Here is a 25,072-nt window from a genome sequence, read left to right on the forward strand (position 1 = left end):
TCTGCACACAGCCCCAACTCCCAGGTTCTATCCTTCTGTGCTACATTAGATTTACCCTGGGTTTGTTCACTCAGCGATCTCTGTAGGGCTCAGCAAAGAGGGCAGGATTGGGCTGGGCCCTGGTGGCTTGTCCCAGTCATCCTCGCTGTTCAGGAGGCCGAGACCTGAGGTTCTGAAGGGAGGATGGACAAGAAAGTCTGTGAGACTTTTATCTTCAATTAACTAGCAAAAAGCCAGAAGTGGCCAGGCTCATGTGGCTCATGCCTATGATCTTAGGCACTCAGGAGACTGAAATCTGGGGATTGCAGTTTGAAACCAGCCCAGGAAGGAAAGTCTATGAGACTCTTATCTCCAATCATTGCTCAGAAAACCACAAGTGCCTTGAGCTGAAGAGCTCAGGGACAGTGCCCAGGCCCTGAAATTTAAGCCCCACAACTAACAACAACAAAAAATAACAAGACAGAAGTGGAGCTGTGATTCAAGTAGCAGAGCACTACCCTTGAACAACAAAAAAAAATGTTAAGGGACACCACTTAGGTCCTGAGTTCAAGCCCCAGTAATGCCACAACAAACAAACCCCCTGAGTTATTTGCCCACAATCATACTGCAAGCAAACCAGGGGATGGCCTCTGTCATAGGGATGTGAGTGGGAGGCTGGGATTTTCCAGGGCCTTCCAGGTAGGTAGAGGGGTCTGGGCTCAGCCCTGTGCTGTTTGTAGGATGTACCCCTGGGGCTACAAGGCAGGGCACAAGGCCTGGAGACTGTCCTGGCATCTGACCTTAACCTCCGCAGGCCTTGGTTTTTCATGGGCAAGATGAGGGTGATGGATCCTCTATGGTCCGCGTGCCAGCAGACCTTTCCTGTAGCCCCTTGTGAGGAAGAGCCTTTCACGGAGCTCACGTGTGGCAGGGGCGTCTGAGCCTCCAAGTGTTCTCTGTTCCCTGGCTTGAGACAGGGTGTGTGGAGGCATAGGCCGGATCTCCAGGCTGCGTTTCTTCCCCTGGATTTGCTCCTGGGGACCCTGGGGCAGGCAGGCAGGGGAGGCGGTGCTGTTGGGGAGCAGGGCGTGTTTTCTGCCCGGGTTCCTCTCCAGCGGGCAGTGTGGGGTGTTTGTGAGAACACTGGACTCACAAAGTGGCCCATGGCGGAGAATGCAGCCAGAACAAAGGCGCCCTCTCTCCGCCAGGCCTGGGGAATACTAACTAGTTGACAGGAATTTTAATATAAAACTCTCCCTCTTCCTTGTCATTCTGAGGTTTCAGGAAGCCTTCGGGCTTATCTGCAGAGGCACACAGTGCAGACAGGGCTTGGGGAGGTGAGAGGTGATTTCCTGCCATTCTTCTGCAGGGCGGGCTTCCCAGGGCGGTCATGCCAGGCTGACAGGGCGCAGTGTGGGCTCCCGCTGCTGGGGGGAGAGCAGGGTTTTCATGGGGCAGCAGCCGAGGCAAGACCTGCAGCCATGAACCGCTTCAATGGGCTCTGCAAGGTGTGCTCGGAGCGCCGCTACCGCCAGGTGGGTGTACGGCCCCTCGGGGGCACCTATGGATGGGAGGGGGGGCTTACCCCAGCAAGACTTCTCTCTCTGCGAGGCCTTTTGTGCCTCCTCCTGCTCCCTGCAAGCACATTTCTATAGCGCCAGGGGCCGGACCCAAAGCCCAGCCTGCTACCTGCTACCTTGCGCTGGGGTAGCTAAGGCTGTCTCGGTGTTAATGATCCAGCTAACTTTCTGCTAGTTTTCTCTGGGGAGGGAGTGTCCATTGAAAAGGCACCTCGGGTCTGAGACTGTAGATGGCTTGGTGGCTAAGCGTCTGAGTGTTTCTAGAAGTGTGTTTTGTGTGTTTTTTTTTTTTTTTTTTTTTTTTGTCAGCTTTCCCTACTTCTGATGGGATGGCAGTGCCTGCTCGACCCTTGGTGTGAATTGCGATGTGCATGAGTGAGGGCGGATGGTTCTGTATATTGTACCCACACATGGTTGGCTTCCTCCAGCTTGGACACCTCCGGGGCTGGGGTGTGTCAGGGATCCAGTGGCTTTGGAGTTGAACTTCATTGAGAGGGTCTGGCTTCTCAGACCGTGGTCTTGGAAGTTGGGGCAGGGTGGAGAGCGTCAGTCCTGCTGGTCTCTGGGCTTCTTCAGGAACAATGTGGAAGCTTTTCTCTTTTCTTTTCTTCAGATTGAACTCAAAGCCTCAAATGTGCTAGGCAAGCACTCTACCATTGAGCTATATCCCCAGCCCAAAGAGGAGTCTTAACTTTCTTTTCCTTCCTTCCTTCCTTCCTTCCTTCCTTCCTTCCTTTCTTTTTTTTTTTCTTATTTATTGTCAAAGTGGTGTACAGAGAGGTTACAGCTTCATACATTAGGCATTGGATACATTTCTTGTACTGTTTGTTACCTCCTCCCTCATTCCCCTCCCCCTCCCCCTTTCCCTCCCCCCCCATGAGTTGTTCAGTTGGTTTACACCAACCTTCCTTTTTTTTCTTTCTTTCTCTCTCTTCTTTTTCTTTGAACCTTCTTTATTTCTCTCTCTTTCCTTCCTTCCTTTTTCTTGAAGGGGTAAAATGAATGAATCTGGACAAGAAGCGTCCAGATTCTGGGAAAGTCCAAGCTGGAAAAGAGCACAAAAATGGTTCTTATTTATATTTATTTATTTTTACCTCTGCTTCTCTTAATGACCACACTGGAATCTGGGTTCTGACTCCCCTTGTAGGCAGTATACAGGTTCCTGGGAGGCGTCCAAGGGGCTCCCTGACCCACTGCCTACCACTAGAGGACCCAGTGGTTTCCCCTCCACTCCTCCTCACCTCTCAGGTCCTGTCCTCCTGCAGTGGGATAGAAAAGCCCTGGTGACACCACAGTGGCAAGGCTGGGAGAACACTTGGTGAGAAATTGAGAATGCACAGTCTCTTTGGTGTGCTGGTGGCCAGAGCGGGGCTAGGCACTGAGATGGACTGGACTTGGAATCGGGATTCAGAGGTTCAAGATGGCTCCTGTGTTAGAAACTAGTTCAGATTGAGAGTACCAAACTCGAAGCGGGACCAGGGATGAAATCCAGATCTACTCATCCTGAGCTGTGTGGCCTGGCTCATGTCACTTTACCCATCTGAGCCTCAGTCTTCCTCTTCCTAGAATAGGCATGGTAAAATAAGGACCATGTATACAGAGCATGGGGCTGCTTCATACGCAGCCATGTGCATCTCGGGCGTGTCTGGGGAGTTGTGGCATCTGGAGACAGAAGTGTAGCCATGACAGACAGCCTCCGAGAGCAGGCAGGAGGGAAGAAGTGAGGAGCTGACACAGCACAGACCTGGGAGGAGTGGCATTGCCTTCCCTAGACCGGAAAGAGCAAGCACTACCCCCTGCGAAGGTTCCACCAAGGTTCTGGAGTCAGGGCAGTGTTGCCGCCTAACCCCCACCGCCCCACCTCCATACATGCAAAATCAGAAGGGGTTCTGAGCCTTGCTTTCCTGCTCTGAAAAATGGGCATGCTAAAGCTGCTTTTCCCCTCAGGCGCAGTGAGGAATAGGCGCTTAGGATACTGCCTTCAATGCAGTCTGCGACCATGACTGCCAGTGCCCTGCTCTGCCTCCTTCACACAGTCCACCCCTCCTGCAGGGCCAGGAGGTCCGCTTGCTTCATAACACCTTTCTCCTACCACTCCTCTGTCTACCGGCGGGGTTAGGCTGTTCTCTAGGCTGCTGCTTCTTAGAACTGGATCGGTCCCTGCCCCTGGCCAGGACCAGGTCCCTGAAGTTCACCCTTAGGCTCCCATCTGGGACCACAATTCACAACCTATACCCAGAACCCAGGGGAAGGGGGACCGTTCTCCAGGTAGGAGGGGACACGGCATTGTAGAGGGGGAGGACTAAAATACTAGGAAGACTTGGGAACTCTGCTTCTGTGTGGCCTGGCCGGACGGGGTGGGGGTGGGGGCTCCCCTGAAAAATCCCTGCTGGTCCCCTTGAGCAGCTGAGGCTCCTGACATCTTCTCCAGGCTTCAGGCAGGCTGGCGATTCATGGCCACTCCTGTCCTCTAGTTTTCCACACTCACTCCTCAGTTTGTTTTTCTTTCTTTCCATTTTTTTTCCCCTCTTCCTGTCTTAGCTGTGTGTTTTCCCAGAATTCTTATGGGAACAGGGTATTTTCCTGCCCCCTCCCCCTTCCCCTTGTCTGTCAGATTTCCTGTTTTACAAACTTGCTTTGAATCTGGGCCCAGAGCTTGTGGGAAGCAGAGCCTCAGGGGCCCCAGCAGCTTTCAGGGCCCCAAGTCTCCCCAGATCTCTGTCCCCCCTCCCATTTCTCAGGCCTGGCCTTGGGACAGGTGACAGGTGAATGTAGGTACCCAACCCTGTGAGACAACTCTTTAGGAAGGAGACAGTAGTCCCTGGAAAAAGGCCAATGTCCTTGACCTTTCCCAGGCCTGTTGAGCTGGCTTCTTCCTCCACCAGCCCAGATGCCTTCCCCGTGCCTCTTGAGCTCAGCCTGAGCCCTATTCATGTAGAATGTTCCATACCACGTCCTTCAGGAGGAACACTGCTGGGCTGACCTCACTGAAGTATTCTTCTCGCCGAGTCCCTAGCAAACACCAGCCTGTTACCTAGAGTCGGAGCACAAAGGACAGTTTGTGCCATCACAGCAAAGTCCTCCTGCTTTGTGATGAAGAGACGTGTGCACTGTCTTGTCCTCTGGCTGGTCTTGGTACCTCCATAGAGCCTGGCATACAGTAGGAGCTCAACACTTGTGTGTTGGTTTGAAAAGAACATCCCACTATCAAGTCCTTTTCATTGGTCTTCTGAAAGTTGGGGGGTGGGGGCCTGCCATACACCCCCCCCCCCCGAAGGCCGTGTGAAGTCTCCCTAGTGCAGGTTTAGCAGGAGGCTTGTCTGTGCCCTCCCCCTACCTCTGCATCTGGGATCGTCCCATGGAGCTGCCTTGTGGCCTTGGCCAGCACTTCCCCTGAACCCCAGCACTTCTCCTCTGACCCTTGGCCTGAGGCTGTAGGAGTGCATCAAAGTTTTCCCTCCCCTGTGTTCTAGGACAGCAGCCAGCAGATGGCTTTATCTCGGGAGCCTCAGTACAGAGCCAGCCAATGGCCCGGGACATCTGTGGGAAAGGAAGAAGGGAACAAATGAAGTTCCCATTCTCCTGTGGCAGCCAGGATTACCTCCTGAGCTCTCAGCCTCCCGGCTAGGCCCACAATCCAGTGTCAAGATGCTTCATCCCAGACAGGGACCGGGAGGGGCTGGCCTGCTCCTTTTGGCTCTGGTTCCTGTGGAGAGGAGAGGGGTGGCTCTGGGTGGGGCTTACGGGCTTCCCAGCCTCATTGCTCCTGGGAGTGACTGGGCTGGGCTGTGTCCTAGATCACCATCCCGAGGGGCAAAGATGGCTTTGGCTTCACCATCTGCTGTGATTCTCCGGTCCGAGTACAAGCTGTGGATTCTGGTGAGTACCAGCCCTTCTCCTCCACCAGCACCTGGCCTTTGTAGTGCCGGATAGAGCTGGAAAGGGAGCCCCAATCTGGAGCAAAGAGTCCTCTTGGATTTTCAAAAGAAAAAGAATAATATAGTTTTTAAATGACCGCAGATGAAACTGAGGTTTGTGAAAATATACTCACTCCTTTTTAAATTTTTTATCAAAAAGAAAATAGGCTCTTATATTTTTGATTCCCAGTTAGTGTTGGACAGAAACGAACCCCAAATTTCTGTCACGACTGCTTAAGGTAATGAGTTCTTTATGAGTCCTATTTGAAATGGATATTTTTTTGTCCCATAGCAAGCCTGATTAGAAGTAGGCATTCCTTTTTCTTTTTATAAGTAAAGAGATACGTCTTATGGGCCGAAGCCAGGCTCAGTGGTCAGGATGGCTTCAGTGACCATCAGGGATAGGGGAGGGGCTGGAGGTCAACAAACTGGGTAGGAAGAGTGAATAAAGTGTGCCATGCTGGCCCAGGAATGGGTTCTTAGCGGGCTAAGATGGAGGAACAGAAGAAAGGGTGGTCTTTAATGGAGGTACTGACGGAAACCAAGGGCTCCTGGGCACTTAGAGGGGATCTTGGGCTGCAGGAAGCCCCGAGTGACTTTTCTTTGTCCCTGCCAGGGGGTCCAGCCGAACGGGCAGGGCTGCAGCAGCTGGACACAGTGCTACAACTGAACGAGAGGCCCGTGGAGCACTGGAAATGTGTGGAGCTGGCACACGAGATCCGGTGACAGGGGCAGCGGGTGACTGGGGCCCTAGGCTGATGGCACATCTTCCCCCGCCCCGGCTGTGGGGCATGCTGCTTTGCCCTCCCTTGCTCTTGCCAGGCCTTCCTTTGCCCAGCTGTGAGCAATTCACTTTGCTCCTCAGGGAATCCATTTCTTGGCCTGAAAATGGAAGGTTCAGGATCAGAGCGATTCTGGATCCCCACAGCAAACAGCAGGAAAGAAGCTCTCACACAGTCTCTGTGGCTCCAGGAGCTCGCTTTCTGCTTTAGCTAATTATTTCTGCTGCCTACCAGCTAAGCCCTTGTTTAAAGGTATAGGTATTGCAAATGCCTTAATTACAGTTTTTTAAAAAAAACACACAAACCCAGGATTCTTTAAAATATTTAGTCCCTTTAAATTTGACCCCCTAGGGTAAGACTAATGGCTTCATTTAGGTTTCCATTTATAGCTCCCAAAGTGACTAAATGAAGCCAGGTGTGGTGGGGCATGACTGCCTTCCCAGCATGAGGGAAGCTGAGGCAGGAGGATTGTGGGTTCGAGGCCGACTTGGGCTCCAATAAAAGCAAGAATAGACATTAGAACGGCTGGAGGAGGGTTGCATTTAGGTGGTTTTTTTTTTTTTTTTTTTGCATGCGCCAACGTGCTTGTATGTTGCCCACATCAGATGATCACGAATTGACTATGATGATCTCTCCTATTGGATCTCACTCAGCCATGGCTGGGTGGGCTTAGGTTAGAGGTGATCTAGAGAGATGCTTCTGCCTCCTCGCCAGCAGTCTCTGTGTCCCATAGCCTCTCCCATCCTTTCCTGCTCTGACCCGGCCACCTGGTCCCCCTCCTCCCAGACTCAAATTCTCCATCTGATCCCTTAACTTCTAGGAGCTGTCCCAGCGAAATCATCCTGCTTGTGTGGCGCATGGTCCCCCAGGTCAAGCCGGGGCCAGACGGAGGGGTCCTCCGACGGGCCTCCTGCAAGTCAACACATGACTTCCAGTCACCCCCCAATAAGAGGGAGAAGAACTGTACCCACGGGGTTCCGGCACGGCCCGAGCAACGCCATAGCTGCCACCTGGTGTGCGACAGCTCAGATGGGCTGCTGCTGGGTGGCTGGGAGCGCTACACCGAGGTGGGCAAGCATGGGGGCCAGCACACCCTGCCCGCGCTGTCTCGAGCCAGCGCCCCGGCTGACCCCAACTACATCATCCTGGCCCCGCTGAACCCTGGGAGCCAGGTACAGACAGCTGGTATGGGGAAGGGGAAGGGCATTGGGTCCTTGTGGGAGGCCAGGAGGTCTTGGGACTCAGAAGTTGGTTGTGAGTAGCCTACAGGGGGCTGCTGGGAGTATTTGGGCAAAGACATAGAGTTATGCTGGCTCTGGCCTCTGCAAGGTTGGGCAGAAGGTTCAGATGGGCCTTTTGGCTATAGGGCACATATCCAGGGCCAGACACGCACAGGCTAGATAGAGGGTGTTAGTTTGCCAGAAACCTGTGCCTCTCCAGGGGAATGGGCTGTCCTGTAGATTCTTCATCCTCCACTGTTACGTGGTGGGATGTGGACTGGATCCCCCATAACTTCAGTCCTATGAGATACTCTGGGAAAATAATGTGGTGAGGTCCTTTGAGTTTGGAACATGTCCTGCATGCTCTCTTCCCTTTTGGAAGGTCCCCAATGGCATTAGCTTGCTCAGGGTTCAGAGGGCATCCTGCAGTAAAGCAGGCGATCTAACCTCGTGTAACCTGACATTTCCCACGCTTCCTGGATGGTAGCACCCTTTATGGCAGTTTTAGGATCCCCTCATTTCCAGTGAGTCTTGGAAAGCACTTTGGAACTAGCACTAACAAGGAAGCCGAGATCTTTCCAAGGTGTTGAGCTTTATGGCACACAGAGTCTCCTTCAACCCTGGGTTCCCTCCAAGCCTCGTCTCTCAGCACTGCTGTTTTGCCCTTGTGCCCGTGAAGTTCCACTCGCCCTCCCCTCGGCCAGTGTGCAGCAGCCTGCTGGGATGTTGTGCTCCCTTCTTGGGGCTGAGCTGGTTCTCCTGTTTTCCCCCTCGCAGCTGCTGCGCCCAGTGTACCAGGAGGACACCATCCCTGAAGGTGAGTTGTCCATCACTGTGGTGCCCTCTTGGCTTGGAGAGATGGCCCAGGGCAGCTGAGGCCTGGCCCAGCCTTCTGCTCTGAGTTCAGAGGCCTTTCCAGTGGAGTCAGAGTAGCTCCGCATGTACACACGACACATGGCCCCTTTCTTCTTGTGGTCTCTTCTCCCCACTCCCCCCCAATGAAACAGTGTGTTTCTCCTTGAGCCATTGAAGGGACACAATGCTCAGGACTCAGGCATTCAGATGAGCATCATCTGGTGTTACTGGAGAGCATGGCTGGGTCTTTGTGGGAGGCAACCATGGAGGCTAGAGCTGGGAGGTCTCAGGTTGGAGCTCTAGTTACATGGCTTTGAGCAAATCCTCTTTCTCCACTGCACTTCTATCAAATGAGGCCGGTAGTCATTCTTGTTCAGAGTTGGTTGTGAGCAGTAAGCCTGCATGTTGATTGATGTGATGGAAAGTAGAGGTCTTTGAAGTGCATCGATGTCTCTTGCTGTTTGGTGGATTCTTCTTTGGACTTCAAATCTTGGCCAGGAATAGAAGCTGCTTCAAACCAACCCCTTCTCCAGGAAGGTCCAAGATACTAGTCTCTCTCTCTCTCTCACTCTCTCTCTCTCTCTCTCTCTCTCTCTCTCTCTCTCTCTCTCTGTGTGTGTGTGTGTGTGTGTGTGTGTGTGTGTGTGTTGGTACTGGGGCTTAAGTTCAGGGCCTGAGCACTTCTACCTCCCCCCTTTTTTTTCCTGCTTCAGGCTGGCACTCTATTGCTTGAGCTACAGCTCTACTTCTGGATCTTTGGTGGTTAATTAGAGATAAGAGTCTCATAGACTTTCCTGCCCAAGATGGCATCAAATTGTGATCCTCAGTTCTTAACTTCCTGAGTAGGATTATAGGGCATGAACCATCAATGGCCAGTACTATATAAGTCTTGATGCTAGCGTTGGCTGGGCATTCCTCGAGGCCCTTATACACTTGGCAAGAGCTCTGTATCTGCATGGTTGAGACCAGCTTTGCCAAGCAGCCTACAATGCACATCTGGGGTGTACATGAGCCTTTAATCTGATGCCTTCACAATGCCCTTGACCTCCTTCTGAGAATGTTGCTATTTCCAAGCCTCCTTGCTGTTTCAGCAATATAAAGACTTCCCTCCCCCTCCCCCCCCCCCCCCCCCCCCCCCCCGTCGGTCATGGACCTTGAATTCTGGGCCTGCACTCTGTCCCTGAGCTCTTTTTAGTTGAAGGCCAGCGCTCTATCACTTGAGCCACAGTGCCACTTCCTGTTTTCTGGTGGTTAAACAGAGATAAGGGTTTCATGGGCTTTCCTGCCCAGGCTGGCATTGAACCATGATCCTCAGATCTCAGCCTCCTGAGTAGCTAGGATTACACGTGTGAATCACCAGTGCCCGGCTAAAGACAATTTTTACTGTGGGTACTAGGAAGAATGCTTATGTCTCTGAGGGGAAAAGGGCTCCCATAGGCTCAGGGTCTCTGACGAAAGGTATCTTCTTTTTCTCACCTCTCAGGCCTTTGAACAGTTCTTCTTTGGCCAGTTCTCTCTAGTGCTACTCTTTCTGGGGGAGGAAGTCTGATGAGATTCAACAGGAAGTGTCTAAAAAGCTTTTAGTTGGCTCATTAGATTGGAGTGAAGATGTTACTGCAAAATGGTGACTTCATTAAGGCCAGGGCTGGGCGGGGCATATTCCTGTGGGTCCAGTATCAGTGGCTTGCAGACAGTAGAAACCTGGTAGAATTTTGGTTGAGTGAGTGACTGAGGAAAATGACCCCATTGCCTTGATGGTTTTGAAGCCTGGTCATGAAATACGGAAGCTAGAAGAGGCGTGTCACCGGGACATGGTCGGGGAAGTCTGGGTAGGTTCTTTCTCAGCCTGAGAGACACTCCTGTGGTTACTCCTAACCCATGTCTGTATTTTTTCATTCTCTGAGAATATAATACCCAGAAGGGCACAGTCATCTAAGCTATGGGAAAGGGACAAGTGAGGAAACGATGGTGTTGTTAATAACCACGGTAACTTTTTGAATGTATTGTATCAAGGTCTTGGCTTTGCTTCGTTTATTCTTCGCAATAATAATCATTTGGTATCCAAGGACATCTTTGCCTTTTCCTAAGGATTAAATCTTTTTAGTGCTTAGTCCTGGGGATCAGCGGAAGGGTGAAATTCAGAGCACAAAGCTTCCTTTAACACACTCAGGGTTGTCTAGAGGTTAAGGCTATCACCAGGGTGCCAACCTCTGGTCCTCTGGCCAGCCTGCCAGGAGGTAGCCTTTCAGGCTTTTGGGCTGAGCTGTCCTGAGTTGAATAGAGTCTGGTGCCCTTCCAGGGCCTGGAGTGCCTGTTTTGCTGTAGTTGGCATGTGCCTGGGCCTGCTGTACCCTAGGCATTGTCCTCTTCCTTGCGAAGGCAGCCTGGCTTCAGATTCACCATTGCCAAGGGCCAAATGGCTGCCAGGGCTCCCATCGGAAGCTGAGAGCAATACTTTGTAATGACTCTGTGTGGACAGTGAGCCAGGTGTTAGAGGTAAAGGGGTGAGACAAGGCTATGAACCAGGGGCCTTTGGGGTTGGTAGCAGGTAGGAAGCAATGAGCGTACCTTCATAGAGCTCAGTGACTGGCCTGTGGCCTGGTCTGTCCTAGGAAAAAAAAAGACACTTACCCAGAGCCAAGTCCCTTGCTCCATGTTGCCAGTGATGTGGCCATGGGGCTTCTGAAACTGGCTACTGTTTTTGTTGCATATATCAGTCACATGACCTTGGGAAAATGGCTCAAACACTCTGCACCTTAGCTTACCTTGTCTGTAATATAGAATGATGCAAGCCTCTCCTCCTGGAAGGCAGAATAATGAGCTAGGTGTTGAATGTATGACTCCAAACACCCAGAGTGACGATTCTTTGAAAGCCCTGGCCCAGAAAGGAAGAAATGGCTTCTTTTAAAATTTGAGAACCTGGCCCCTGGTGGATCACGCCTGTAATCCTAGCTACTCAGAAGCTGAGATTGGAGGATCTTGGTTCAAAGCCAACCTGGGCAGGAAAGTTCGTGAGACTCATATCTAATGAACCACAAGAAAAAAAAAAAGCTGAAAGTGGAGCTGTGGCTGAAGTGGTAGAGCACTAGCCTTGAGCCAAACAAGCTCTGTGATGGGGACCAGGCCCTGAGTTCAAGACCCAGGACTGGTGCACACACACACAAAATCTGAGACTTAGGTCTATGGCCCAGATCTTGCCATGTGCAGATGGCACCACTATTTAATTTTGGTCTAGTTGACTTCAGTCAGTCCTGTTTTCTTTTGCTTTCTCTGATTTAGGCTTGGCCATGCAAATTATCCTGTCTAGTTCCAAACTACCCCAGTGGCCTCCGGTCTCTGGATGGCTTGAGAGCAATGGTCATGTCTGCCCTACCATGGCCTTTTGATGTGTGGCTTCCTCAGTTTAAGGGTTGAGGTAATCTAAGCAGCACTGGTGCTGGTGCAGTCCAACAAACCCTTTCTTATCAACCTTTGTATGAGCTGTCAGAGCTCTCACAAATATAGCAGATTTGTGTAGGACAGAAAATACAGCAACCTGTAAGATCCCCGCTTTGCAGGGGGAGAAAACTGACTCATTCATGGTTGGACAGCCAGTCTGCAATTTGGGAAGTTGGTGCTCTAGTTCAAGGTCTTGCCCTATTCAAATTCAAGACAGACTTTGAGAGGCAGAATGGGCTCTTCTGGCCAAGGGGCCAGGACCTGGCCTGCAGGTACCCCTCAACTCCCCTATCCCCGGGGCCCAGGCTGGGTGAGGAGCAGGGGACTTTGTCCAGGCATCTGCACCTCCTGCCCTCATCTGGGGCTCCTAGGCTCCTCTAAGGCACTTAGGAGAAAGGCAGGAAGTGGGTTAGTTATTGTGGCTTGAGTGCTGCCCCCAGATTCCACTGTCATCCGTGGTTACTTGTGGGGGCAGAGGGAAATGACTTTGTTTTTCTCACCTCTCAGAGAGGAGGGTGGGAGGAAGAAGGAAGTGTGAAACCTTCTGGGCCGATTCCTCTGAGCTGTGGCCTTGCTTTGGTGGGGAGCTTCCCTGAAATGTAGTTGGGAGGGGTCACCTTGGCTGCTGGGGCTGGGAGAGAGAGAAGCCTGGGCACTGGGACCCAGACTGGACCTCCAGGCAGAGAGGACCTGGCTGGCTTTCTCTGGCAGCAAGTATCCCTGGACAGGGCCAGGTGTGTGCAGAGCACAGTTGCTTTGGCTTCCCCCTCCCCTCATTCTTGTGTCTAGAATGAGCACAGAAAGTACTTATTCTAGACTGTGGTGGGCCAGGGGGCTCCTGTTCCCTTATCATGTGAAGGGAAGACCCCCATAGACCCTGCAAAGCCATTGCCTCTGTCCCCACTCTAGAGGATGCTGTTTGTGTGATGGATGGGCTAGTAGGGCTGGGCTGGTGACCGAGGGATGAAGGCACGCCCAGTTATACAGACAGCTGCTTCTGCTCCAACTCATTGTTCCATGTGGTACTTAAGGCTCAGAGAGGTCAGGTCCTTCCTTCCTTCTTTCCTTCCTTCCTTCCTTCCTTCCTTCCTTCCTTCCTTCCTTCCTTCCTTCCTTCCTTCCTTCCTTCCTTCCTTCCTCCTCTTCCTCTTCCTCTTCCTCCTCCTCCTTCTTCTTTTTATTTTAGTGGTACTAGGGATTGAACTCAGGGCCTCATACTTGCTAGGCAAAGGCTCTACCACTTGATCCATACCCCTAGTCCTTTGGACTGTGGCTTGTTTTCAGATAGAATCATACGTTCATCTAGGTTGGCCTTGGAAAGTAATCCTCTTACTTCTGCCTTTCAAGTGGCTGAGATTGGAGGTGTGTGCTGTCATGCCAGGTCCTTAGGTATAAGCAACTTGTTGATTTTTAAAAATCATGAGATCAGTAAATGGAGAGGTCTGATTTGGGATCTGGGACACTGGATAGAGTGTCACCATTGTTGGCACTCGGTTCTGTCCCAGTCCTGATGATGCTTGCTTACATGTCTTTACACTCATGAGAGTGGGAGGAAGGCTCACCACCTGGCTGGAGGCTCCCTGTGTGCTTAAGCTCTTTGCATTGGGCCTAGCCTGAGCCGATGACTAATTGGTGGTGTAGACTAAATGGGTCTGTGTTCTCTGTGTTTCCAGGGGGGCCCTTTTCAGGGGTGGTAGAAATGCCTCACTGCCTCCTTTCTGTTTCACAGAGTCAGGGAGCCCCAGTAAAGGGAAGTCCTACACGGGCCTGGGGAAGAAGTCCCGGCTGATGAAGACAGTGCAGACGATGAAGGGCCACGGGAACTACCAAGACTGCTCAGTCCTCAGGCCGCATGTCCCACACTCAAGCTATGGAACCTACGTCACGCTGGCCCCCAAAGTCCTGGTGTTCCCTGTGTTTGTTCAGGTGAGCCAGTGCTTAGCTCCCGGGGCTTCCCTCAGGAGGAAGTAAGAACAAGGAGGAAATCCCAGGTCTGGGACAGCGTCTCCTCCAGGACCCCTTTGGGGACAAATGTGTCTAGATGCTCAGGATTCTTGAGGGTGATATGGAGAAGCACAGGCTTCCAGAGGCCCACACAGAAAGGCATGGAGCAGGTATGGGGCCATGCTGGGCAGGATAACCCCAGCTGCTTGATACATCATACGGCTGGTTTGCTAGGACTCCCCTCCCTGCCTGGTCCAGCAGTTATTGTTTGGACTGAGGCAGAGTTTCAGGTCTGACCAGTCAATACTGGTGGCCCAAGATTCATGTACATTTCTCTCCCCCCACATCCTCTTCTTTTCTCTTTCCTTTCCCATTTTTCTTTCTTTTTAAAATTAATTTCAGCTGGGCGCTGGTGTCTCACATCTGTATTCCTAGCTGCTCAGGAGGCTGAGATCTGAGGATTGTGGTTCAAAGCCGGCCCAGGCAAAAAAGTCCACGAGACTCTAATCTCCAATTAACCCCCAGAAAACTGGAAGTGGCACTGTGGCTCAAAGTGGTAGAGCACTAGCCTTGAGCAAAAAGCTCAGGAACAACACCAAGGTCCTGAGTTCCGGCCCTGCGACTAAAAAAAGAATTATCAACCAGCTATATCCTGTATGAACACTTAAGTGACTTTTCTGTATATATGTATACATGTATGTATGTATCTATCTACTTATTAAAAATAGATCTCATTTTATACTCTGCTGCCCTTTTAGTTTTTTGTTTGTTTTGTTTTTGCAGAGCTTGGAATCAAACCTATGGCCTTGTGCATACTAGTTAAGTGTTCTTCTACTGAGCTAGATTCCCCAGTCATTGTTTTTCTGAGACAGTTTTTCTGTGTAGCCCTGGATGGCTACATAATCCTTACAATCCTCCTAGCTTCAGACTCCTTGTTGGGATTGCGGGCATATGCTACCACACTCTGCTTTTGTTGCCTTTTTTAGTCAAAAATTGTAGCATGCACATTTCTTCATACCATGTTCTTCAAGGCTGGATTCTGTAGTGGTTCCTAGTCTTCTATCATATGGATATACCTTGTTTATTTAACTAGATACATGTTTACTCTCCTGCTATTGTAAATAACTCTGCAATGCTGATCTTTGTGCATGAATTGTTGCTGGTTATTTTTCTTGGGAAAGATTTCGGGATGTGAAATGGCTCAGTCATGGGTCATGAGTGTCTTTTTTTCTTTTTTTGCCAGTCCTGGGGCTTGGACTCAGGGCCTGAGCACTGTCCCTGGCTTCTTTTTGCTCAAGGCTAGCACTCTACCACTTCCGGCTTTTTCTGTTTATGTGGCGCTGAGGAATCGAACCCAAGGCTTCATCCATGCAAGGCACAAGTACTCTACCACTAAGCTATATTCCCAGCCCTCCTGAGTGTCTTGATACGTGCTGTCATCAGCATAGAGGTGATACGGTCCTATGGTCTTCATTTCTGACTGTGACATCCCAGCCTGTGCCTGTCACTGTCCAGTGGATTTTAGAACCCCCATTTGGCCAGGACCTAGCATGTCTGTGATAGGAAGTGCCCCCACTCTCTGCTGGCAAGGTCTTCCCTCTGTGTGTGTGTGTGTGTGTGTGTGTGTGTGTGTGTGTGTGTGTGTGTGTATCATTTCTTCCTTGGGATTTGACAGAGGCTTCTCTTTTGTTTACTTTTTTAAAAAATGGAAATAGGCTCTTCCTATGTAGCTCAGGCTCCCCTTGGCTTCTCTTCCCGCTCAGCTTCCTGAATGTTGAGATTATAGGTGCATAACACTGTACCTGCTTATTTTTTTAAAAAAATTGTTTTAAAATTTCCTTTATGAAAACTCCTTAAAAATTAAAGTGTAAAATACATAAAGTAGAAGTGGCATAATAATTATACAATTTAACAAGTGACTAGAAAGTGAGCTCCCTTTAAGAATTCACTGCAGATGACGGAACAGATCCTGTGGGCAGGATGGAATCTTCCAGATCACAGTACCCTCCCCCACCCAGAGGTACCCAGCCCCCCACACCTGGCTCAGTTTCTTTCAGTTTACCATCTGGGTGTGTTTCCTTAAATAACACCTTCCATTTTGCCTCTTTTTGAATGGTACTTAATGAAAACCTGTGTTCATACTTATGTGGGCCTTGCTTCTTTGGCCTCCTGTTATTTAAAGTGCCATCGGTTTGTTGTGTGTAACTGCAACTTGCCTCCTTATCTTTCTTCAGTACCTCCTTGGAGGCCAGGTACAGAGAAGCCATGTTAGAAATATATATTTGCAAGGACAAGCCCCAGGGGATGACCTAGAATTTAAGGAACTCTCTCTGGGTTTGATGGGGTGGGATGATGGGATGAGAAGTTTCGAGGAGAATTGGTTCTTGGGGAACCTCTGAGTAAGGAGGAGTCAGTCAGCTCAAGTGCATTTTGAATGCCGAACAAGGAAAGGCCTGGCCTTGGAAAGGGACTGGAATAGACAAATCTCAGGAAGCCCTCAGGGCCTGACAGCGGGGGTGGGGTGGGGGGGACCTTCCTATGAGGGGTGAGTGGGACAGATGTGGGCCAAGAGGGGGCCCCCCCCAGCCCAGTGTGGGGGCGGTGGAGGGGCCCAAGCGTGTGGCTGGATTTCCTGCGGGGGAGCAGAGCTCTCAGGGTAAGGCCTGCTGGGGAAGGTGGCAGCCGCATTTCCACACGGGACAGGGGGCAGGGTCTTTCTGTTTCCATCCTGTGCACGGAGGGCTTGTGGCTTCTCAGGGGAGGGGAGCGGGCTCCCAGTGGCTGGCTTTGATGAGTGGCTCCCCTCTGGGGCCTCTCTGAACTGCCCACTCAGAGCCCTGCTTTTTGTTTCCCAGCCTCTAGATCTCTGTAACCCTGCCCGGACCCTCCTGCTGTCTGAAGAGCTGCTGCTGTACGAAGGCAGGAACAAGGCTTCTCAGGTAGGATGTGGGTACTGCCAGGCTGGCTCTCACTGGACTTGGCTGGCCAGCCTCCAGACCCCTCACCCTTCTCCCCTCTTACTCGTCTCAGAATGGCACACTCTAAGGGTATGAGAGGAGACCCAAAGCGTAGTCTCACTTCCTTTTCCTACATAGCTGCCTGGCTTGTACACATCCAGCCATGGAGAACTCACTACCACTCAAAACCATTTTAGTCCATCCTTGATGATTTGAACTTTCCCTCAGTTCCCTAAGACATCCCAGTGTGTCCTCTATGGGGGAGAGATGACAGTTCCCCTGGACTTTGATAGCTATTAGCCCAAGAGAAGCTTTAGAGGAATCTCCATCACTGGAGTTTTCTGAGTGTATTAGCTCCTTCGGAAGGACCACTCGTGTTGCTTTTCCTGGGCTCTCATAGTCAGCAAGTGGAGGGCATGGGACCCATGCCAATGTTCCCGGGAGCGGCTGCCCCCTCGTCTCTCGTGGGAAGAACCTTCCTCACACCAGTTCCTAGCCCAGGCCCTGTCTTTGAGCTTAAATCTACTTGAGAGCCAGATGCTGGTGACACATCTGTATTCCTAGCTACTCGGGAGGCTGAGAACTGAGGATCACAGTTCAAAGCCAGTCCAGGAAGAAAAGTTTCTGAGACTTTTATCTCCAATTAACTAGCCAAAAGCTGAACGTGAAGGCGTGGCTCAAGTGGTAAAACACCAGCCTTGAGCAAAAAAGTCAAGTGAGAGCATGAGACCCCCAAGTTCAAATAGCAGTAACTGGACCCTACCCCCCCCCCCACCACCTTGATAGCAGAAGGTGGAGCCTTGGAATCAGGCCTGGCTCACAGGGGGACTTAGGGTATAAACAGAAGGCTTGCTGCAGGTCAATCCTGAGGCAGAGATGGCTCTGCTCAGGTAAATAGTCACTTGGCACAGTAGGAAGTTGGGGGAAACTTGGAGGCAGGAAGCCTCTCCTCCATCTAGCTCTCATCCTATTTCGGCCTTCACTTTTTTTCACCTGTATATTGGGTATGTACGTATGTATGTATGTATTTGAGGTACCTGATGGAGCCTGAGGCTGGCTGGCCTTTTGGGTCCCAGTGGAATGGAGTGAGTGACCGAGGCTAAAGCACAGGTTGACTTTTTTTTTTGGCCAGTCCTGGGCCTTGGACTCAGGGCCTGAGCACCGTCCCTGGCTTCTTCCCGCTCAAGGCTAGCACTCTGCCACCTGAGCCACAGCACCCCTTCTGGCCGTTTTCCATATATGTGGTGCTGGGGAATCGAACCGAGAGCTTCATGTGTAGGAGGCAAGCACTCTTGCCACTAGGCCATATTCCCAGCCCACAGGTTGACTTTTTTTTTTTTTTTTTTGGCCAGTCCTGGGCCTTGGACTCAGGGCCTGAGCACTGTCCCTGGCTTCTTCCCGCTCAAGGCTAGCACTCTGCCACTTGAGCCACAGCGCCGCTTCTGGCCGTTTTCTGTATATGTGGTGCTGGGGAATCGAACCTAGGGCCTCGTGTATCCGAGGCAGGCACTCTTGCCACTAGGCTATATCCCCAGCCCCACAAGTTGACTTTTGGTTAGTTGTTTTGGTTCGTTTTTAAGGAAGCAGACCATAAGCTCCTATGTTCCAAATGATCATTGTTTTTTTTTTCAAGAGTGCTCTTTGGGGAGACATGCTTGTTCTACCACAGTGGGATGCCGAGATTACATATGGATCCCATTTGGGAACTTCCTTCAGAATCTCAGCTTGTCCTCGGACCTGCCTCAGTGGCAGAAAAACTCCACTGGATGGGGGGATCTGGGTTTTAGGAGTGAGATGCTGCTCGGGTTGTGTGTGGTGAAGGGGACTCCAGTGTGCAGGCCCAGCAGGTGAGATGTGGCTAGATATCCAACCGACCAGGAAGAAGGCAGAGAGGGGTGGCAGTCACTCTGAAGCCCACACCTGTGTCCACATTCACTCTGCCGCCACGCTCACCATTCAACCTGCACACGGGGAGTGCCGACTGTGTATCCTCACTGTGTATGCAGTCTGTACACTTGATCTGGATGAGCGCTGTCGTTCTCCCAGGAGAGACTCAGCCATTCCCCCACTTTGTAGATAAGGAAACTCAGGCTGTCCCTGAGGAGACTGGGGAACCTGAGGGTTTCAAGGTGGATAAGGAGTTGGAGCCAAGACGAATCCTCAGCTCTCTGGCTCAGCACTGTTTTCCACGATCCCTGCTTCCTCTGGTATAAGTTTGTTAAAAAAATAAATAAACACACACCAGCCAAGCCCTCACCATAGTTCTAATTCATCCTCCATGTCTTTGCCTCATAGGCCTTTGCAGCCTTAGAGTGGACAGGCTTCCTCTTGAAGACAGAAGGGTATGATGTAAAGACCTGTCTAATAAATAGAGCCCTTTCTCTTGAAGTACAATAGCAATAGGAGGCTCTTGGTAGCTTCTCAGGTCTCTCAAGCTACAAATAGAAACCAATTCCAGAGGGTGTTGGGTAACTTTAGAGGACGCAGGAATCGTCTGTTCTCATTGCTTCCCTGCGGCTTTGCAGCAAATGGTTTCCAGAACCAGAAAGGGCAGCCCCTTTGGGCAGTGGATTTGTGGCTCAAGAGCCTTGACTTGTAGTAGGAAGTGCTATTGTATGATTGACAGAAAGCTGTGTGTCTGGAGTCTTCTCACTTGCTTTGTGGGCTCCTCTCTTCTCTGAGCATACTCAGATTTGTTAATCCCTAGGAGCTAATCCAGTGTCACTTCATAAACTACTCTCACTACACTCCCCTCCCCACCTAAAAATCACAACCTTGCCCAGTGTGTACTGAGAACCAATCAGTATTTTGGGGCAGCCCATTCGTACATTCAAACAATAATTCCCCAGCACTTACACTGTAGCCAGGCCCAGTGCTAGGTTCCTGGAATACTCCTAAACCCAAGACAGACACACCCTCACTTTACACACTGACTCACCAGTTTACCATTAACTAAGGTGCACTTAGGTCTTGTCTGCAAACTCTGCCCTGCGGCTCTATTCCCAGGAGAAGCTAGGTTAGGACCACTTGAGAAAGCACCCTGCCTATTGTAAGGCCAGTGCCTTTCCACAGACCTTCTCTCAGTCTTTGACTCTGGGACCTCAGGTGTAAGCTGGGAGCAGGTGTGGGGAAGATACCTGGAGGCCCCTGCAGCCTGGGGTAGAAGGCAGCAGGTAACTGGGTGGTGGGGCTGGCATCATTCTCCTATTGGAACAAGGGCAGGAGAAGGGGAAGAGGTTCACACACATGCCCTGCCCTGGTCCTTGTCCTGCCTTGGCCTCTGCCTTCACTCCAGCTGTGTGCCAGCCCTGTCCTTTCCCTGACCTGACCTTTGAGGGAAATTCTTCACTCATGCCTTAATCACTTCCTGTCTAGACCATATTCTCAGCTCTGGGAATTGAGTTTAGGGCAGTGGCTTAGGCCTTTTTTCACCTTGCCTATGGCTCCTCCCACTTACCACCCCCCTCCCTCCTGCTTTCTCTGGGCCTTGGCCATTTTTTTTTTTTTTTTAAACTTTCTGGGCTCCTGGTGAAGTGTCTCCTTCAACCTTTTCCCTTGTGGGTCTGGAGGTGAGACCAGATTTCCCTTGAGTTGATGCAGGAACATGAGAGCTTGTCTAGTGTTTCCAGCTAGACTACCAACCACCTTTGCAGCTCCCTCCATAGACTGGAATAGTCCTGGAATATTTCTGGACTTCCATCCTTTTCTTTGATTTTTATTGATCTTTTGCTCTCCTTAATTGGTTTCTGTTTGGGTGCTTTCACTTTTCAGGATAGAGAAGCTATAGACATATTGCTAGCTCACTTAACCTCTCTGAGCTGTACGATCCTCATTTGTCAGGGCAGTGATGTTATTTAAATAAGGATCCACAAGGCAGAAAGTAAAAGTTCAGCAACTGGGGGCTTCCGTTGGACAGGGTTGAAGTAGGTAGGTCCTTGCTGGGCGGGGCTGTGTGGGATTACCATTAAGATCTCTTTTAGCACAGAATTCTGGAGTTGTCATGTTTGAGCACCATGAGAGAAGACAGAACCCTGATACTCTTGCTCTAGGGTGTCCCCAAACCATCACTGTGTCCCAGTGCACTCCACCTTATCTGTGCGCAGTGCTAGAGGCACCAATAAGCCTTTGAATGTACCTTTACCTATTTTTAAATTACGAAAGTAACAAGCTTTTTGCCAAATAGTGCTCCAGAGAAATGTGCAAAGTAAAATCCCATTGCCCTGAATGAGGACAGTAATGAGTATGTTAGCTTCTTAAAGCTATATAAACATAGAAGTGTTTGTCTTACACAATGTCATTATTCTCGGAGTATTTTTGCATAGCATACCCACTGTTTTGCCTTATGATAGGTAGATTACTATTTCTTTCCATCTAGCTCCAGTTGATTCTTTTTAATAGCTGCATAGCATGCTGCCGTAGGATAATATCATAATTTATTGTATTCATCCTCTCTTGATGGACATTTATATTGTTGTTGTTATTGTTGTTACTATTGTTGAGACAAAGTCTCACTGTGTAGCTCAGGCTGGCCTCTAATTCACGATCCTTCTATCTCTGCCACCTAAGTGCTGGGATTACAGTCATTTGCTACTGCACCTGGCTTTTTCTTCTTTTTTTTTTTAATCTACAGAAGTGCTCCTGAGGACGTCTTTACATGTGCACATTCATACGCATTTGTTAAATATTTCTGTAGAGAGAGTCTTAGGAGTGGAGTTGGGAGTTGTGTGATCCTCCTTAACAGTTTGCCAGCTAAATGTCAGCATGTGGCTTTGTAAATTTAGGTAACAATGCAGTCAGTATACACTTGCTGTACCCCTTGATATGTGTAAGCCCTTCTGGCTAATTCCTTTTGTTGTAGAGGAGATGAGGTGTCAGGTGTGATGCCTCAAAACAGAAGTTTCCATAATTAATAACACTTGGTTTTTCTGAGAATCTAAAATTTGTTTTTATTGCTCTTAAGGCCACTGCAGGATTTACAAAACAAAGAGCAGTGTAAACTTCAGCAGCAGTAGAGGATCAAGGGGATTTTTCTTAGCGTAAAAATATGCTAAGCATGCTTATGGTTTCCCTGTCATGTCTAAAAATAGCTTTTTTCCTTTGTCTTTTTTTTTTGAGCAGTAGTATGTAAAGGAGATAAAAGTTATGCACAAATCTGTATTAGAATGTGAGTAAACTGGCTTTTCCCTGAACCAATTTCTCATGAATGTGGTTAACGGTGATCTGCAAGGAATTTGGTGATACTGCTTTAGACCCATGAGGCTTTATTCCCCAAACATCCAGGGCTGGGGGCCAGAGGCTCAAGGGCACCTCAGGGCCACCAGTCTGTGAAGAGGCCCGTAGAGCCATCTGTGATGGAGAATACCGTCTACCAGTATTTTTTCTTGTTTATGTCTTCCGTTTTGAGGAGGAGGGAAATAGACAACTGGGAATGAGGGCTATCCTGATTGCAGGAAGGGTCTCTGTGAGAGTTGGCAGGTCCACACTTGGAGCTATTCCTGGTTCTGTCTGAGATGGCCTGCATGTATTCCCCCAGGCTTCTGGGGGCTAACGGTAGCTCCCTGTGGCCAGAGAACTACGGAACAGCAAGTTCTGTTTGCTGTCTCTCTGCGCAGGTGACACTGTTTGCCTACTCGGACCTGCTGCTCTTCACCAAGGAGGACGAGCCAGGCCGCTGCAACGTCCTGAGGAACCCCCTCTACCTCCAGAGCGTGAAGCTGCAAGAAGGTGAGAAGTGACGGGATGTCCAGTCCAGCAGCCCCTCTGGGAGCCAGGTGCCAGCCTCAGTGGGGCACTGGGTAGACACTGCTGGACTCTGCCCCAGCCCTGCCAGGTTTGCAGAAGCTGGCACTTCATTCTAAGCTGGCAAGCCTTCTGATACATCTTGACCTTTCTAGGAAGTGCCTATTCTAGAGATCCTCAGGCGAGGCTATGGAATTAGGTGAGAAGAACTTTGGATTCAGTTTGACCTATGTTCAAATCTTGCCTCTGCTCTTCCATGGCAGTGTGACACTGGACAAAGTACTCAACCTGGCTGAGCCTGGTTTCCTCATGTCAATACAGAGAGGCAATAATAACAGTACCTCGGGGCTGGGTGGTGGCAGCTCATGCCTATAATCCTAGCTGCTCAGGAGGCTGAGATCTGATGATTGCAGTTCAAAACCAGCCTGCACAGGAAAGCCTGTGAGACTTATCTCTAACTCCCAAGAAAACAGGTAGGGGAACTGTGACTCTAGTGGTAGAGCACTAGCCTTGAGCAGAAAAGCTCAGGGACAGTACCTAGACCTTGAGTTCAAACCCCAGGAGGCCCCACCACCACTACCACCACCACCACCACCACCAACAACAACAGTGCCTCAGAAGGCTATTGAGTGAAGTTAGGTCATTCATGCAAAGCATCTGGTCCCATATAGGAACTCAGTAAACACTCCTTGCCACCTACTAACCACACATACACATATTCATAGAGACCAGTGGCCCTTCTCCACTGTAGCATGCCTATGGCTGCAGCCCCAGGAATCGTGCGGGAGGGTTCAGCGCATTCCTAATGTGAAACTTTCCATGGCCCCCTGGGCCCACCAGGGAACGGGAGACGGGAAGCCAGCTGCTAGTATCTGTCCAACAGCGTTGCTTTGGCGCCTGAGGTCTCCGCTGAAAGGGGCTCGGTTTCCTCTCCCAGATTATGCAAACAACAACAGACCTGGGTGAGCATAGGCAGCAGGGGCAGGGAGGAAAAATATGAGCGGCAAAAGAATTCTGTTTTGGCCGGGTTTTGCTCCAGGCAAACTTCCTGATTGCTTGCAAAGCCATCCTGTATGCTGGAGGCCCTGACCACTCTCCTTCCTTGGGAGCCTGGCCTTGAGAGCCACCTCCAGCCTTGCCTCCCCACAGGAAGTCACTTACTAGGCTCCCACTCTGGCTTGGTCCTGCCCACTGACCAGGATGGCCGCTAAAGGGAAGAGCGAGTCACCTCATTCGGGACCAGCCTCGCTTTCCAGGCTAGCGGCTCAGCCTGACCAAGGGGCAGTGGGAGGAGCTGTCCCCGGAGCCACTTGCACAGGCACGAGCCTGCCAGCTGGCTCTTCTGGGCCATCCTGGACTCTGCCCTGGGCTCCGTGCTGTTGCTTCGCCTTCCCCTGCTGTCATACCCAGCTTCCTGTCCACAAATATGCACCCATAGACCCTGACAGCGCTGTGGGCTCCAGCACCCAGCCCACCTGAGGAACACTGGGCAGGGCAGGGCTAAGTATGGTGCAATTGCCATCACTGGCCCTGCTGTGCATACTGTAGGTCCAGGTCACAAATCCAGGACCTTCCTGTTAAATGGAGGGGGAGGGAAAAGAACAAGTATGTGTAGCTGCCTTGGCTTTGGGTGGCGAGGTTGGTGTCAGGAGAGAAGGCAGTAGAAGGAATAGCTGTGAGGGCAGTAGGTAGAGGTCTGAGGGCCTGAGCTAGGCTTTGTCACTACTCTACCCTCAGACAGAAGCTTTATGGCTGTGGGGGGAAGCTGGATAGTACCCATACTGCCTTGCTTCCAGGCTGGAAGGGGTGGGGTGGGGAGTAGATTGGGGTTGGGGAGGGTTTTCCCCTCATGTAGTCCCAAGACTTGAAGGGTAAGAGCCGTCCTCCACTGGGCAGTGAGGGTCACAGAGCGTGGTGAGGGCCCACAGGTATATTATGGGGGCTCTCCAGATGTGGAGCTGCACATGAGGCCCCCCAGCCTTGAGCAGGCCTGGCTTCTTTGGACTGGACAGTGTGTCTGTGTGCAGATGTTGGTCCAGCTAGATAGGGCTGATGGTGGCCAAGACCTTGGGAGAGATGACCACAGACTCAGAGCCTGATGGTTGTTGTGAGAGAGGGTATGCCTTCCCTGGATTTGTTGGGAAGACAGTTTGGGATAGATCACAGGTCTGAGGTAGTTTAGAGATAGGCTTCTGGGGAAAGAGTGGCTGGAGCTACCACAAGCAAAGGGAATGGCTTGGTGACACTTGAGTGGGCATTCAAGGCACACTGTCTCGTGCCTGGATGTCTTGCTTAGGCACCAACGGAGCCCTTGCTTCCATGTCCCTGAGATGGCTTGGAGGTTCACCCAAGCCCTGGGTTGTTCTTTTCCTGCCACAGTCAGTGTTGGAGCCTAAGGACCCCTTGTTGTGAGGCAGGCACCAGGTTTCCTGCCCCTCTCCTCTCCCCCAAGAGACTTGCTGCTGTGGCAGGAACCCAAGTGTGGGATGCATTTTAAAGGATGTTTTTGGGTCTTCAGCCAGAGCCCCTGGTTGCAGGACAGTGTATCACCACTGTTCATGATGCAGAGTTCTTAGATTTCTCTGTGTGTGTCCTGGTACCGAGGCTTCAACTCAGGGCCTGGGTGCTGTCCCTTAGCTTTTTACTGTCAAGAGTGGCGCT

General features: G+C 50.8%; 1 protein-coding gene across 7 annotated transcripts in view; it reads left to right on the forward strand.

The window, feature by feature from the left end:
- The window catches only part of Rgs3 (regulator of G protein signaling 3), a 142,461-nt gene that overhangs the window by 33,940 nt on the left and 83,449 nt on the right, over nucleotides 1–25,072 (forward strand). For 5 of the 7 annotated variants that reach the window (XR_007210043.1, XR_007210044.1, XR_007210049.1 and 2 more), the window contains exons 9-15: nucleotides 5,357–5,438; nucleotides 6,093–6,198; nucleotides 7,079–7,430; nucleotides 8,256–8,295; nucleotides 13,501–13,697; nucleotides 16,571–16,654; nucleotides 22,285–22,396. Coding sequence is in view for 4 of the 7 variants with exons in the window: in XM_048339714.1 (XP_048195671.1) it covers nucleotides 5,357–5,438; nucleotides 6,093–6,198; nucleotides 7,079–7,430; nucleotides 8,256–8,295; nucleotides 13,501–13,697; nucleotides 16,571–16,654; nucleotides 22,285–22,396 (973 nt within the window). In the remaining 3 variants the exon portion in view is untranslated. Of the gene's footprint in view, nucleotides 1–1,321; nucleotides 1,515–5,356; nucleotides 5,439–6,092; nucleotides 6,199–7,078; nucleotides 7,431–8,255; nucleotides 8,296–13,500; nucleotides 13,698–16,570; nucleotides 16,655–22,284; nucleotides 22,397–25,072 lie in introns of those variants that run through there. The other 2 variants (XM_048339789.1, XM_048339726.1) reach the window with 2 other exon arrangements.

The sequence above is a fragment of the Perognathus longimembris genome, chromosome 1, assembly GCF_023159225.1.
Source record: "Perognathus longimembris pacificus isolate PPM17 chromosome 1, ASM2315922v1, whole genome shotgun sequence".
NCBI classification, from domain to species: domain Eukaryota; kingdom Metazoa; phylum Chordata; class Mammalia; order Rodentia; family Heteromyidae; genus Perognathus; species Perognathus longimembris.